The sequence below is a fragment of the Oncorhynchus clarkii genome, chromosome 6 (assembly GCF_045791955.1).
Source record: "Oncorhynchus clarkii lewisi isolate Uvic-CL-2024 chromosome 6, UVic_Ocla_1.0, whole genome shotgun sequence".
Lineage (NCBI taxonomy): Eukaryota > Metazoa > Chordata > Actinopteri > Salmoniformes > Salmonidae > Oncorhynchus > Oncorhynchus clarkii.
The window spans coordinates 37,382,905-37,397,185 of NC_092152.1; the positions used below are offsets into that span (position 1 = coordinate 37,382,905).

Consider the following 14,281-nt stretch of genomic DNA (forward strand, 5'->3'; position numbering starts at 1 on the left):
GAAGCAAACTGCTAATTTTCATTTACCTTAAAGAATTGTTATGTTCTAAAAATTGTAATAAATCATGTGAAAGAATGTCACTCTTTTCTTTGAAGAAAATATTACTTTGTATGAAGTCACTGAAATTGTTCAAACTGTAAAGATGAAAAGTTTGTATTTTCTGTATTGGTGTTTGATGCTAGTGTTTTTACTCTCAGTGTGTTCTGAGTGACCGTGTGTGTTATCTCAGTGAGGGTTGTGCATAGTGTTTGGCTGCACTGAGCGTGTTTTGAGCCATGTGTTAAGAGTTGTGTTGCTTGGAATGAGTTTTGCAGGTGATGTGAACTGTTTAGCTCAGGTGACTGTTGGTAGTGCAGACTGTAGTTAGAGTTTTGCACATGTGACTCCAGTTGTGCCCACTGTCGTTTAGCAATCGAAAAAAACTGTAATAGTAGAGATAATTATTTATTTCAGCTTTTATTTCTTGCATCACATTCCCAGTGGGTCAGAAGTTTACATTCACTCAATTATTATTTGGTAGCATTACCTTTAAATTGTTTAACTTGGGTCAAACGTTTCAGGTAGACAAGCTTCCCACAAAAGTTGGGTGAATTTTGGCCCATTCCTCATGACAGAGCTGGTGTAACTGAGTCAGGTTTGTAGGCCTCCTGGCTCGCACATGCTTTTTCAGTTCTGCCCACACATTTTCTATAGGATTTAGGTCAGGGCTTTGTGACGGCCACTCCAATACCTTGACTTTGTTGTCCTTAAGCCATTTTGCCACAACTTTGGAAGTATGCTTGGGGTCATTGTCCATTTGGAAGACCCATTTGCGATCAAGCTTTAACTGATGTTTTGAGATTTGAGATTTGAGATGTTGCTTCAATATATCCACATAATTTGCCTTCCTCAATATGCCATGTATTTTGTGAAGTGCACCAGTCCCTCCTGCAGCAAAGCAGCCCCAAACAAGTTTTAATGACTCCAACCTAAGTGTATGTAAACTTCTGACTTCAACTGTATGTACAGTTGAAGTCAAAGTTTACATACACTTAGGTTGGAGAATTAAAAACGTCTTACATTTTTGTAGTTAATAAATCCAATGTGAAATCCTATCCTTAACTTAACTAGCATTTAAAAAGTAAATCCATTCTTCTCTATGTAGCCCTTTCCTGCAGTCAAATTACCTAGTGGCTTCATGGGGGGAATGTTATTCATATGTTTCATAATTTCATCATTAATCAACGTTATATTATTTGTTATATTTGAGCTTTCTTTAATGTATATAAAGTGTAATATTGGGATGCAAACTCAAAATGCAATACATTTCAATTATATATTTGACATGGTGCAGGTGTCGTCTTTTTTAAGCCCATAAGCATGTGTGTGAGGAGTATACTTTTGTTTCAAAGTAGATTTGTTTAACACTACCAAGAAACACTCTGTGTGATCCTGATTTAGCCCATTGCAGTAAAAGGTCTCTCCCTAATTTCTGAATTATGCTTGTAACATAGTCAGTAGTCTACAGTATCCTATGCTTCAGAAGGGAGGGGCAGGCAGTCTACACACACAAACAGGCAGACGCTGGAATAAGTTTCTAAGTGACACAGTGAGGGCTTGCATGGGTGCTTTGTTGTGATTTTTGTGGGACTGGAAAAAAATGCCTTGAACGTAAAATAATGTTATTAACCAGTTCCCATGCTTTTAACATAACGTTCTGTTCCAGAACAGTATGGATCACTTTCGTTTTCAGTTCTTCTGTTCCTCAAAAATGTTCGTTATTTTCCCGTTTTCGGTTCTGTTCCCTGAACCGGTTCCAACCTTTTTATTTCTACTTCAAATATCAAAGGCACATATTTAGTGGAATAACCCTTTAGTCCTAGTCCCAAATTACATCCTAGTCCCTATATAGGACCAGTGACTGTTCAAAAGTAGTGCACTATATGGCATATTTGGCACTATATGGTTGCAATTTGGCATGCAACCCCAAGCAAGTCCCATTCCATCAATAGACTACTGACCTAACGATATCTAACACTGTGAAAGGATCGTGTCAAGCAGCACTTGAGAGTTCAATGTCTTTAACTTTCAGATTTAATCAACATCTTAATCCACCTAATAGCCCCATTTAATCTTCTATTTGGACATTCTCCCAATAATCTTTAATTTCAAACGTTCTCTGTAGTCCAACACAACTATCTGTCACATCTTGACTATCTGCTATACCTGGCTCATTCCATGAGCACATGGCTCTTGGAATCTCCTATCTTGTTTCAAGTGATACTCACATTGCTGCTTTTCCATGGTATGGGTTTAGTTTAGCTGTGTTTCTGACAACACTCTTTGAAAAGCATATAGAGGCCTGGCTTACAGGGCCACCTGCATACAAATGCATAGATTTACATACTGTATGTTCACATGAACACACAGCAAACACACAACCCCTGTATTTCTCTTTATTTTGTATAACCTTACAACAACAGCATGGAATTACAGTTTTGGGAATGCTTTAGTCATTTTTTAAACTAGAAATTCAGTCTGTTTTCTGGATCTACTGTTTTCCCGGAGTGTCGGCGGCAACCCTCTTTGTCTCACTTTCTTTCAAACCTGTTTTACACCTCACTTACTTTCTCGGTTTTCAACCTGGCTTTGTTGCGAATGTCTCTGGGCAATAGCAGGCCCCACTGGAAGATGGTATAAATCAGGTATGGGCAACTGGGGCCCGTGGCCCCTCTTTTGAAGAACCTCGGTTAAATCCCCCCCCCCCCCCCCCCCCCAAAAAAAACTCAGTCGGAGTCTAATTTTACTGTTGCGAGTTAGAATAGTAGAATACACAAGGTGCAATTTCAAAATGTGGTTTTGCATAAGCAGTTTTTCTTTTGTCATGTCAGTCGCTGATAGTCACTCAATTAGCCCATGTCAGCTAACATTTTTTTAGATTGGTAAATTAGTCAAGCCAGCTATCTAAACTCATAGTAATAATTTTCGAATTACCACCCAGGGGCCCCCATTGATTTTGTTAGTCACTCTCGCTCAGATATAATATGAAAAACTGCAAACATGTCTCTCCACCCTGTGGCAAAATGTATAGAATTGCAACAGTGGCCCCTCATGATGAGTTCAGATTTTGTGGCCCACACCCCCATCACAGTTGCCTGTCCCTGGTATAAATGAATGAGAGAGGCAAGGGTCTAATGATCCAGCAATGACATCTAAAACACCAAAACCACTTAATACATAAGGAATAACCCAATAAAGACAACAGGCAGATGCTCTGTCCGGGTGCTCTCTTGCTCTATAAGTCTCTCTACAGAGGTGCCAGCACAATATTTAACCTTCCCGCGTGCAGTGTTTTTTCTGTTTTGAATTGTTTTGGTTTGAAGGCTGAAATTTGATCAGGAATCTATTTCCCAGCTCATTGTGCTCTCCGGGGGTACTGTTGTTTTGCTGAAGATTACATAAAATCCCCATCAACATTTGGGAGGAAATGAGCCCGGTGGCAGACCTGGGTTGAAATACTATTTGAAATCTTTCAAATACGTAGAGTGTTTGTTGTTGCCTGTCTGGGGTTCCAAATAGGTGGGGTTTACAGTATTGGGACTATACAGTGGTCAATTAAGCGGCATGGTCAATTAAGCACAGATAAAGTAATTTAAATGATTTCAAATAGTATTTGAACCCAGGTCTGACGGGTGAGAGAGGTAATGCTGATTGATAGAGAAGACTTATATTCCTGCCGGAGACATATACTAAATATATATATATATATATATGCAGCAGTCCAACGTTGCCAAGCATTGTGTGTGCGTTTGTTTGTGTGCCCTACCCTGCGTTCATTGCTCCAGCAGTCAGCACTTCCCGCTGGACACCAGCCATAGACAACCTAAATCTAATGCTACCCACAGCCCACATCCCACAGCCCACAACCCACAACCTAAACCACTGAAGACAGAGATTTGAAGCAATATATCCTTAATTATTATAATCCAATACACATACACTACCGTTCAAAAGTTTGGGGTCACTTAGAAATGTCCTTGTTTTGAAAGAAAGGCACATTTTTTGTCCATTAAAATAACAATAAATTGATCAGAAATACAGTGTAGATATTGTTAATGTTGTAAATGACTATTTTAGCTGGAAACTGCAGTTTTTTAAATGGAATATTTACATAGGCGTACAGAGGCCCATTATCAGCAACCATCACTCCTGTGTCCAATGGCACATTGTGTTAGCTAATCCAAGTTTATCATTTTAAAAGGCTAATTGATCATTACAAAACTCTTTTTCAATTATGTTAGCACAGCTGAAAACTGGTGTTCTGATTAAAGAAGCAATAATACTGACCTTCTCTAGACTAGTTGAGTATCTGGAGCATCAGCATTTGTTGGTTCGATTACAGGCTCAAAATAGCTAGAAACAAACATTTTTTTTTCTGAAACTCATCAGTCTATTCTTGTTCTGAGAAATGAAGGCTATTCCATGCGAGAAATTGCCAAGAAACTGAAGATCTCGTACAACGCCGTGTACTACTCCCTTCACAGAAAAGCGCAAATTGGCTCTAACCAGAATAGAAAGAGGAGTGGGAGGCCCCGGTGCACAACTGAGCAAGAGGACAAGTACATTTGAGTGTCTAGTTTGAGAAACAGATGCCTTACAAGTCCTCAACTGGCAGCTTCATTAAATAGTACCTGCAAAACACCAGTCTCAATGTCAACAGTGAAGAGGCGACTCCGGGATGCTAGCCTTCCTATAGAACATTTGTGGGTAGAACTGAAAAAGCGTGTGCGAGCAAGGAGACCTACAAACCTGACTCAGTTACACCAGCTCTGCCAGGAGGAATGGGCCAAAATTCACCCAACTTATTGTGGAAAGCTACCTGAAACGTTGGACCCAAATTAAACAATATAAAGGCAATGCTACCAAATACTAATTGAGTGTATGTAAACTTCTGACCCACTGGGAATGTGATGAAAGAAATAAAAGCTGAAATAAATCATTCTCTCTACTATTATTCTGACATTTCACATTTTTAAAATATAGTGGTGATCCTAACTGACCTAAGACAGGGAACATTTACTAGGATTAAATGTCAGGAATTGTGAAAAACTGAGTTTAAATGTATTTGGCTAAGGTGTATGTAAACTTCCGACTTCAAGTGTATGTGTGTGTGTGTGTGCCCACGTGTGTTATGTGAGTGTGTCTCCGGACAGATCAGTTATAGACCTACAGTAAATATAGGCTTTATTTATCAACTCTGTATTGGCGTGTGTGACTGTGTGTGTGCAGTTCTCTTATAGGTGAAAGGTGGGAGACGGGGTATGATGGCCTAACATGACACAGTGCAAATAAATCCAAAGTGAATAGACGGTGTGCCAGAGTCTGGTCTGGATATAGCGCTGCCGTGTTGACCCCAGACTAAATACGTTTGACCCCCAACAGTTGGGGTTCATTTCCCGCATACTCCATACATCTCTTTCTTCACAACCCTCTATAACTCTCTCTTTTACTCCTTCACAACTAAATACAGAATTTTGTTCTGCTTTTTTATAAGAAGCAATCAGATGAAGATAGGAGAGAAATATACAGAGATTGGCTGAATCGCTGTGACATCCCCTGAGAGTCAGGAAGAAATTAGAGAAAATTGAATGAACAAAAACAGACACAGTAGTCTTGCTGCCACAGCTGGGAGAGAACGGCATGGCTGCATTAAGATGCTCTGCACTGCAGCAGCACAACGCTGCCAAGCACACACACAGGCATACACACAGTGTCACACACAGGCATGCTCTCTCTCTTTATCTCTCTCTCTCTCACACACACACACACACGCACACATACACACACACATACACACACACACATACACATAGCGTCACCCCACACGCACACACACAAACACACACACATACATTGACACGAGGGGGGGGTGACAGAGTCACTACAGGCTTGGTTTTGCGTCTGCCTTGCTGTGAATATGTGTACAGCATAGCATGGGAGTAACATGGAGGTGATGCCTCAAAGCATGAGATGCTGGAACTATGAGAGAGGGAATTAAGTGGAGACGCTCATCACAATCACCTGGCACGTAGCACACTCTACTGCTTTTCTATAGGGCATTAGAGAGACATTTCCCATACAAGGGGAATACATGGAAAGACGCATCATTTGATCTATATAATTGAAGGCATAAACACCTGTTGTTTGTGGTGTTTTTCCTCCATATGTTACACATTAGAGTCTCTGCGCCATGATTATTTCGCTCCCTCTGTTTACTGGAAATGTAGAATAAAAAGGATAGACCTTACCAATTACATCTTGCGTACACGATCACTGCTCATTGAGTATGTCAAAAGAATGTGATCATGAGGAGACAGGATTCATTAGGCAGGTTTATAAGAGTGGTTAGATAATGATGAGTGGAGAGATGACTAGAAGCTTAACCCGTTGATAAGTATGGGGTTGAATCAGATCAGTATGTGTTGTTTGAAGTATGTCTTTTAGCGCCTCACAGGATGCCTGTTCTCCCTGCTCTCCCTGCTCTCCCTACTCCAGGTTATCTCAAGGGTAATTAAATATCAAAACAATGCAAAGGTCAAGTACATGCAGACTCTGCTGGGAGAAAAGCAGAGCTATGCATGCATTACAGGTTATTACCTATGGAGTACCAAGTCAGGGGGTAAGAGGAGAAATCAGACAGCAGCTTTCACATGAGAATGGCTTTCTCACTAACAGAAACAGAGGTTAAAAAGAATAGCATTGTGGGGGTGAGTCTGCTTAAAACAACAGCCTGGATATAAACACAAGAGTGAGGTCGCACGCACACACACACACACACACACACACACACACACACACACACACACACACACACACACACACACACACACACACACACACACACACACACACACACACACGTTATTTATTGATTGGTTTGATGGTGGAGCAGCAACAGCAGCATCACCCCAGAACCAATTAAGTTGAATGAATACATTAGCTATATAACATGTCTATGTAGCCTTGGTAGAAATGTTCTTATCTTAAATGGGCAATCTGCAGTTCAAAGAACAACAAATTGGGCGCCCAGCCAGTGTTTTGGTAAACAGCTGAGGGATAGGGCTGGAGGAATGTAACCACTCTTAAATTCATAGACAGACCTATGGATTCAAGGACTGACCATCGACGATATCAACATTAGGGTAAAGTTTTAACAAGGTTTTGAGGATATACAATGTTTGTTTACAGCTACATTGTTTACAAACAACGGAGTAAAACGAACATATATTTTGACAGTAAGCGACAGTAAGCGATATTCTTCAAGAATCAATGGGTATATATAAGGAAAAAAATTCATCTATCAATTGCTGATTGCCGCTTTGAACCTGTACACTTAAAATCTCCACGGACACAGCCAGAAGAGGACTGGCCACCCCTCAAAGTCTGGTTCCTCTCTAGGTTCCTTCCTAGGTTCCTTTAATTTCATTGATATTACATATTTATTACAAATACATTTGTGACAGGATCCAATTGCATTATTGTTCTGTTTTGCTTATTGTGACCATAGGCAAACATTCTAGCCTATATCCATTGAAACGTCCCCCCAAAACTGAACTCACCTGTCCACCGCTATCGCAGTCATAGAGTAGATACTAGCGAAGACAGCAGCGACGGGGAAGAAGTTGTGAAAGCGGCAGTACATCAGCCCGAAGTACCACTCATTGTGGACGGAATAGACGAAGTTGATAACGGTATTGAAGGCTGACATAGACGCCTCTGCAAACGCCAGGTTCAACAGAAAATAGTTGGTCACAGTTCTCATTCGTTTATGCGCCATAATGATCCATATTACTACGACGTTCCCCACCAGAGACACAGTAACCATGCAACTGTAGGCGAAAGCCCATAGAACAATTCTCCAAACTGGTTGCACAAACTGGTTTCCGTCTAGATCAGTTCCATTGAGCCCTGAAGCGTTGGTCCAATTGCTTAGCAATGGCAAATCAGTCGTGGTGAACAAGGGATCCATTTTGGTGTTATCTTTTTTTTGTGACAAAAATAATGTTGGTCCATGCAATACCTATGACATGTACACTCAACCACTAACAACTGATTGAGTAAATGGTTAGAGATAATCTTGGTGTGTGTTGATGTCTTTCAATTTAAACTTTCTTCATCATTGCCATTCTTCTGATTCATTTGGCACTGCTAAATTAGAATGGCAAAATAATGGAATGATCACTGAAGGAGCAGCTCACACACAGAAAATTGAGAATTGTCGAAGTTATTAAAAATTGAATTTGGATAATACGATGAATATGCATTTAAGTTGACTCCACTCCGTGTGAAATTGAGATGGTCCTTGGTGTGTGGCTCTTCTCCACCGCAGCAAAAAGACATGGGGAACAGCGTCCTCGTCTCCAGCGCTGTACTCTGTACTCCGTACCCTATACTCTTGGCTCAGAGAGGTGCTCTCTCTCTCCTCTCACACAATCGACGTGCGCCAAAGGGAGCGCAGCCAAGAGCGCGCATACGCGAATATCATAGATGTTCTGCAATAGTGTGTGGTAACTTGAAACGTCCATGGACTGGACAACTTGTTCAGCAAGACCAGCATACTTAAAGTAATTAATGATTGTCCAAATGTAGACAATAGAGAAGTATTTAGCCGACGAATAAAAGGACTGGTCGGTTTCTGCTATAGCAGATAAGGACTCCTGTAGTGAATGGTGGGTGTATTTCAATGGTGTAATTTATTATAGGCTCTTTACCTAACCATTTCCAATAGCTCACATTTTCTGACAGCATTCTACAAACATTATACAGTTGAATTCGGAAGTTTACATACACTTAGGTTGGAGTCATTAAAACTTGTTTTTCAACCACTCCACAAATTTCTTGTTAACAAACTATAGTTTTGTCAAGTCGGCTACTTTGTGCATGACACAAGTCATTTTCCAGCAATTGTATGCAGACAGATTATTTCAGTTAGAATTCACTGTATCACAATTCCAGTGGGTCAGAAATGTACATACACTAAGTTGACTGTGCCTTTAAACAGCTTGGAAAATTCCAGAAAATGATGTCATTGCTTTAGAAGCTTCTGATAGGCTAATTGACATAATTTGAGTCAATTGGAGGTGTACCTGTGGATGTATTTCAAGGCCTACCTTCAAACTCAGTGCCTCTTTGCTTTACATCATGTGAAAATCAAAAGAAATCAGCCAAGAGCCAAAATTGGAGACCTTCACAAGTCTGGTTCATCCTTGGGAGCAATTTCCAAACGCATGAAGGTACCACATTCATCTGTACAAACAATAGTACACAAGTATAAACACTATGGGACCACGCAGCTGTCATACCGCTCGGGAAAGAGATGCATTCTGTCTCCTAGAGATGAACGTAATTTGGTGCGAAAAGTGAAAAGTGCAAATCAATCCCAGAACAATGGCAAAGAACCTTGTGAAGATGCAGGAGGAAACAGTTAAAACGAGTCCTATATCAACATAACTTGAAAGGCTGCTCAGCAAGGAAGAAGCCACTGCTCCAAAACCGCCATAAAAAGCCAGACTACGGTTTGCAACTGCACATGGGGACAAAGATGGTACTTTTTGGAGAAATGTCCTTTGGTCTGATGAAACAAAAATAGAACAGTTTGGCCATAATGACCATCGTTATGTTTGGAGGAAAGGGGGGAGGCTTGCAAGCCGAAGAACCCCATCCCAACCGTGAAGCACAGGGGCGGCAGCATCATGTTGTGGGGGGGGGTGACAAAAATGGGAAGGGGAGATGCAGTTTAGAGAGAGACTAAAATGATTGTTGCTCTGTTTTCCTCATTTTCCCCCAAATTGGTGTAAAAGCTTAAAATATTTTTATACTGAGGTGGACACCTTTGTGAAAGGATACATTTGGGTCGTTTTAGAGGCCTCTGGGAACTGACATGATGGGCTTCTGTATCATAAGCCATAAAGGGATATGTCAAAGTAAAACATGAATTTCCTAAGAATTGAAAGACAGCATGGGATACACAATTTAACAAGAAGTTGTATTACTCTCTTTGATCCTTATCACAACTGACTGTCTGCTACATGTTTCTGCACGATGTCCCCATCTAGTGGTACTTTCTGCCACAGCCACCTAATGCTCTGTGGTGAACTCTGCGCTATAATGGTCATAGCTAAATATCTGAATGAATGTTGTAGCCAAGGAATAGGGGACGGATAGAGAGAGAGAGAAAGAGAGAGACTACTGAATGCAAGACTGCTGAATATAGACTGTCAGGGACACATTATTGACTGTTAGCGAGAGCAGCTATAGGAGAAAAGGGAGGAAGCACTTGTCTGTTGCCGAACTGGACATTTGTATTCCTTTCGCAGTGTTTATGTGGCTGACAGGAGAGATCATATTATGTGCTTGCCACAGGCAGGGTTGGGTTGGTTCATTTTCTAAATGTAATCCGTTACAGTTACTAGTTACCTGCCCAAAGTTATAATCAGTAGTGTAACTTTTGGATTACCCAAACTCAGTAACTTAATCTGATTACTTTCAGTAACTTTTGGATTACTTACCCTTTAAGATGCATTAGAAAAATACAAAAAAGATCCATCGCATTTGGTGTGTCATCATAGTGGTCTCTGAGTTGATGTCATTGAGAAAACAGAAAGGTGTCTATGTATTTTTTTCACAAACATCCTTTCTGAATTTAAAAGTAATCAAAGAAGTAATCATCATTTTTTTCAAGTATCTTTCATCTGATTACAATATTGTTCCAGGTAACGTAACTGGCTACAGGTAAAGTTTTTTTTTGTAATCAGATTAAATGTAACCGATTACATGTAAAAGCTGAAAAATGAGAGGTTGCAGTAGGATTTGCTAATGACTCTTTACGCTGTTTACATCTATCCTTTGTGTTCCAGCAGTTAAATTGAAGCCACAGTGCCCTTTTGTAACAAGACAGCCAGATAATGTTTGGATAACTAATGTTGGGTGGCAGAAGTAGAGGCTTGAATGCCATCTTGCTGGTCTCATTTTTGCTCCATCAGTGAGTGTTTTTGGGATGACACCCAGGCTTTTTGGACTGAAGGCCAAGAGTTGGTCATGCAATATTTCCCCACTGTCTGCCATACCAGGATGGTTCTCCCAATAGCTCAGTGCTGCCTTGGCCAGAGCCGTACCTCCCAGCAAACGGAAGAAAGGAACGTTGTTGTTTGCCAATGTTGGTGGCCACTTAATAATCTGTGCCAAGAGCTGACAAAGTCAACCGTCAGCATCTGATACACTTCCATTATCTTTTATGTTCAATAGTTTAGTGTCATGACTCATGCGGCAATATGTTATTCTCAGAGGCACCTGAATTTTCCTGGATGCTGAAACAAAAAAGGTAAGCTTTTCACAGTAGCATGCCATGTTATTAGACATTTTCCGTGCTCTGTGTATTGAGATTAAATGTGTTGGGATGTTCTGTGCCAGGGAGTATTTTCTGACTGAAAATTAAGTGTGAGTGCTGCCCTTTGCAGAGCTAATATTGACAGTAATTCACAGTTCAACATGTCAATTGTGAACAACTTGCTTCTACATTTTTGTAATTCTCAGTGGAGTTCATGCCTATACCGCTGGTAGTAGTGATTTACTAGAGGTATTTATTGGCTCTTAAACCATGGATAAATGGCTTTTTTCATGTCTGTGTTGCTGGTTTGATACCATGGACAAATAACTTTGTAGCGTATTTGTGTTATCGTGTTATCGTATTACAGATTGCCTTGCTAGCTATTAAAAGGTGTGAAAAGTCTTGATGGATCTTTTCATTTTAAATTGAAGGTAAATGAGGCTCTGGTCTCTATTGCGTCAAAGACAATGCAACCTGGAAGAGAGGGGGCGGGGGGAGGAAGAGAGAGAGGGAGAGAGAGAGAGAGAAAGAGAGAATATTTATTTACTGTCAGAGAGAGCAGCCTATCTGGTATCAAGACAAGACCCAGATGCAGACCGTGTTGAAGTAACAATGTTTATTACAGCGACAAGGGCAAAGGTACAGGACGGCAGGCAGCCAGCGTGGTCAGGCATGTGGGTACAGGGTCAGGGCAGGCAAGGGTGAAAAACCAGGAGGACAAGAAAAGAGAGACTGGGGAAAAGCAGGCGCTGGCACAAAACCGCTGGTTGGCTTGACAAACTGGCAACAGACAGGCAGAGAACACAGGTATAAATACACAGGAGATAATGGGGGAGATGGGCGGCACCTGGAGGGGGGGTGGAGACAATCACAAAGACAGGTGAAACAGATCAGGTTGTGACGCAGCCAGGAAGTATGGGAGGAAGCACAGTGTCAATGTAGCTGACAGGAGAGGTCATATTACCTCAGGGAAATGTGCATAAAAGCTGGAACAGATGCACACCACTAATAAAGATGGCAGGAATAATAAATACATCTGACAAAAGAGTCACCATCATTACAAACCACGTATGAACATCAGGCCAACCCTGACTGAGGATAGTCCAGGTATACAACCACTACATTAAAGTAGTTTCATCAACAACAGCTTTTGATCTATCATCCACTTTATGAGGGAGAATCGGTAATTAACCAGGTCAGGCCCAGATATATATTGTTATGTGTCATGTTCTGTGTCTGAGTGCATCATAATATAATAAAGTATATGCAATTTAGCTGATGCTTTTATCCAAAGCGACTTACAGTCAGTCATGCATTCATAATAGTTTTGTGTGGCCCCAGCATTACTCAAATCCATGACCCTGGTGTTACAAGCGCCATGCTCTACCAACTGAGCCACAAAGGACAAATACATTTTTTGCATATTATTAAAAATATATATATTTTATTTTTTATTAATTTAACCAGGTAGGCTAGTTGAGAACAAGTTCTCATTTACAACATTTACAACTGCGACCTGGCCAAGATAAAGCAAAGCAGTGCAACACAAACAACAACACAGAGTTACACATGGAATAAACAAACATACAGTCAATAATACAATAGAGAAAAAGTCTATATACAGTGTGTGCAAATGAGGTATGATAAGGGAGGTAAGCAATAAATAGGCCATAGTGGCGAAATAATTACAATTTAGCAATTAAACACTTGGGTGATAGATGTGCAAAATATGAATGTTCAAATAGAGATACTGGGGTGCAAAGGAGCAAAAAATAAAAAATAAATAAAAAATAACAGTATGGGGATGAGGAAGTTGGATGAGGAAGTTTTTGCAATTCGTTCCAGCAGAGAACTGGCAGCAGAGAACTGGAAAGGAAGGCGGCCAAAGTAGGAATTGGCTTTGGGGGTGACCAGTAAAATGGGTAGGTGCTGCTATGGTGACCAGTGAGCTGAGATAAGGCGGGGCTTTACTTAGCAAAGACTTATAGATGTCCTGGAGCCATTGGGTTTAGCAACGAATATGAAGCAAGGGCCAGCCAACGAGAGCATACAGGTCGCAGTAGTGGGCTGTATATGGGGCTTTGGTGACAAAACGGATGGCACTGTGATAGACTGCATCCAATTTGCTGAGTAGAGTGTCGGAGGTTATTTTGTAAATGACATCGCTGAAGTCAAGAATCGGCAGGATAGTCAGTTTTACGAGGGCATATTTGGCAGCATGAGTGAAGGATGCTTTGAGGCGAAATAGATTTAATTTTAGATTGGAGATGCTTAATGTGATGTCTGGAGGGAGAGTTTACAGTCTAACCAGACACCTAGGTATTTGTAGTTGTCCACATATTCTAAGTCAGAACCGTCCAGACTAGTGATGCTAGACGGGCGCGCAGATGTGGAAAGCGATCGGTTGAAGAGCATGCATTTAGTTTTATTTGCATTTAAGAGCAGTTGGAGGCCACGAAAGGAGAGTTGTATGGCATTGAAGCTCATCTGGAGGTTAGTTAACACAGTGTCCAAAGAAGGGCCAGAAGTATACAGAATGGTGTCGTCTGCGTAGAGGTGGATCAGAGAATCACCAGCAGCAAGAGCGACATCATTGATGTATACAGAGAAAAGAGTCGTCCCCAGAATTGAACCCTGTGGCACCCCCATAGAGACTGCCAGAGGTCCGGACAACAGGCCCTCCGATTTGACACACTGATCTCTGTCTGAGAAGTAGTTGGTGAACAAGGCGAGGCAGTCATTTGAGAAACCAAGGCTGTTGAGTCTGCCAATTAAACTGTGGTAGATAGAGTCGAAAGCCTTGGCCAAGTTGATGAATACAGCTGCACAGTATTGTCTCTTATTGATGGCGGTTATGATACCATTTATGACCTTGAGCGTGGCTGAGGTGCACCCATGACCAGCTCGGAAACCAGA

The 14,281-nt window shown here is 41.1% G+C and overlaps 2 protein-coding genes across 2 annotated transcripts in view; one reads left to right on the forward strand and one right to left on the reverse strand.

Moving 5' to 3' along the window:
• Positions 1-8,302, reverse strand: part of LOC139411088 (substance-P receptor-like) — a 34,901-nt gene extending 26,599 nt beyond the window's left edge. Inside the window, exon 1 of the mRNA XM_071156933.1 lies at positions 7,599-8,302. Coding sequence (XP_071013034.1) covers positions 7,599-8,008 — 410 coding nt within the window. The 5' untranslated portion in view covers positions 8,009-8,302. The remainder of the gene's footprint in view (positions 1-7,598) is intronic.
• The window catches only part of LOC139411089 (tetraspanin-15-like), a 57,827-nt gene that overhangs the window by 4,277 nt on the left and 39,269 nt on the right, over positions 1-14,281 (forward strand). The gene's annotated exons all lie outside the window — the stretch shown is intronic.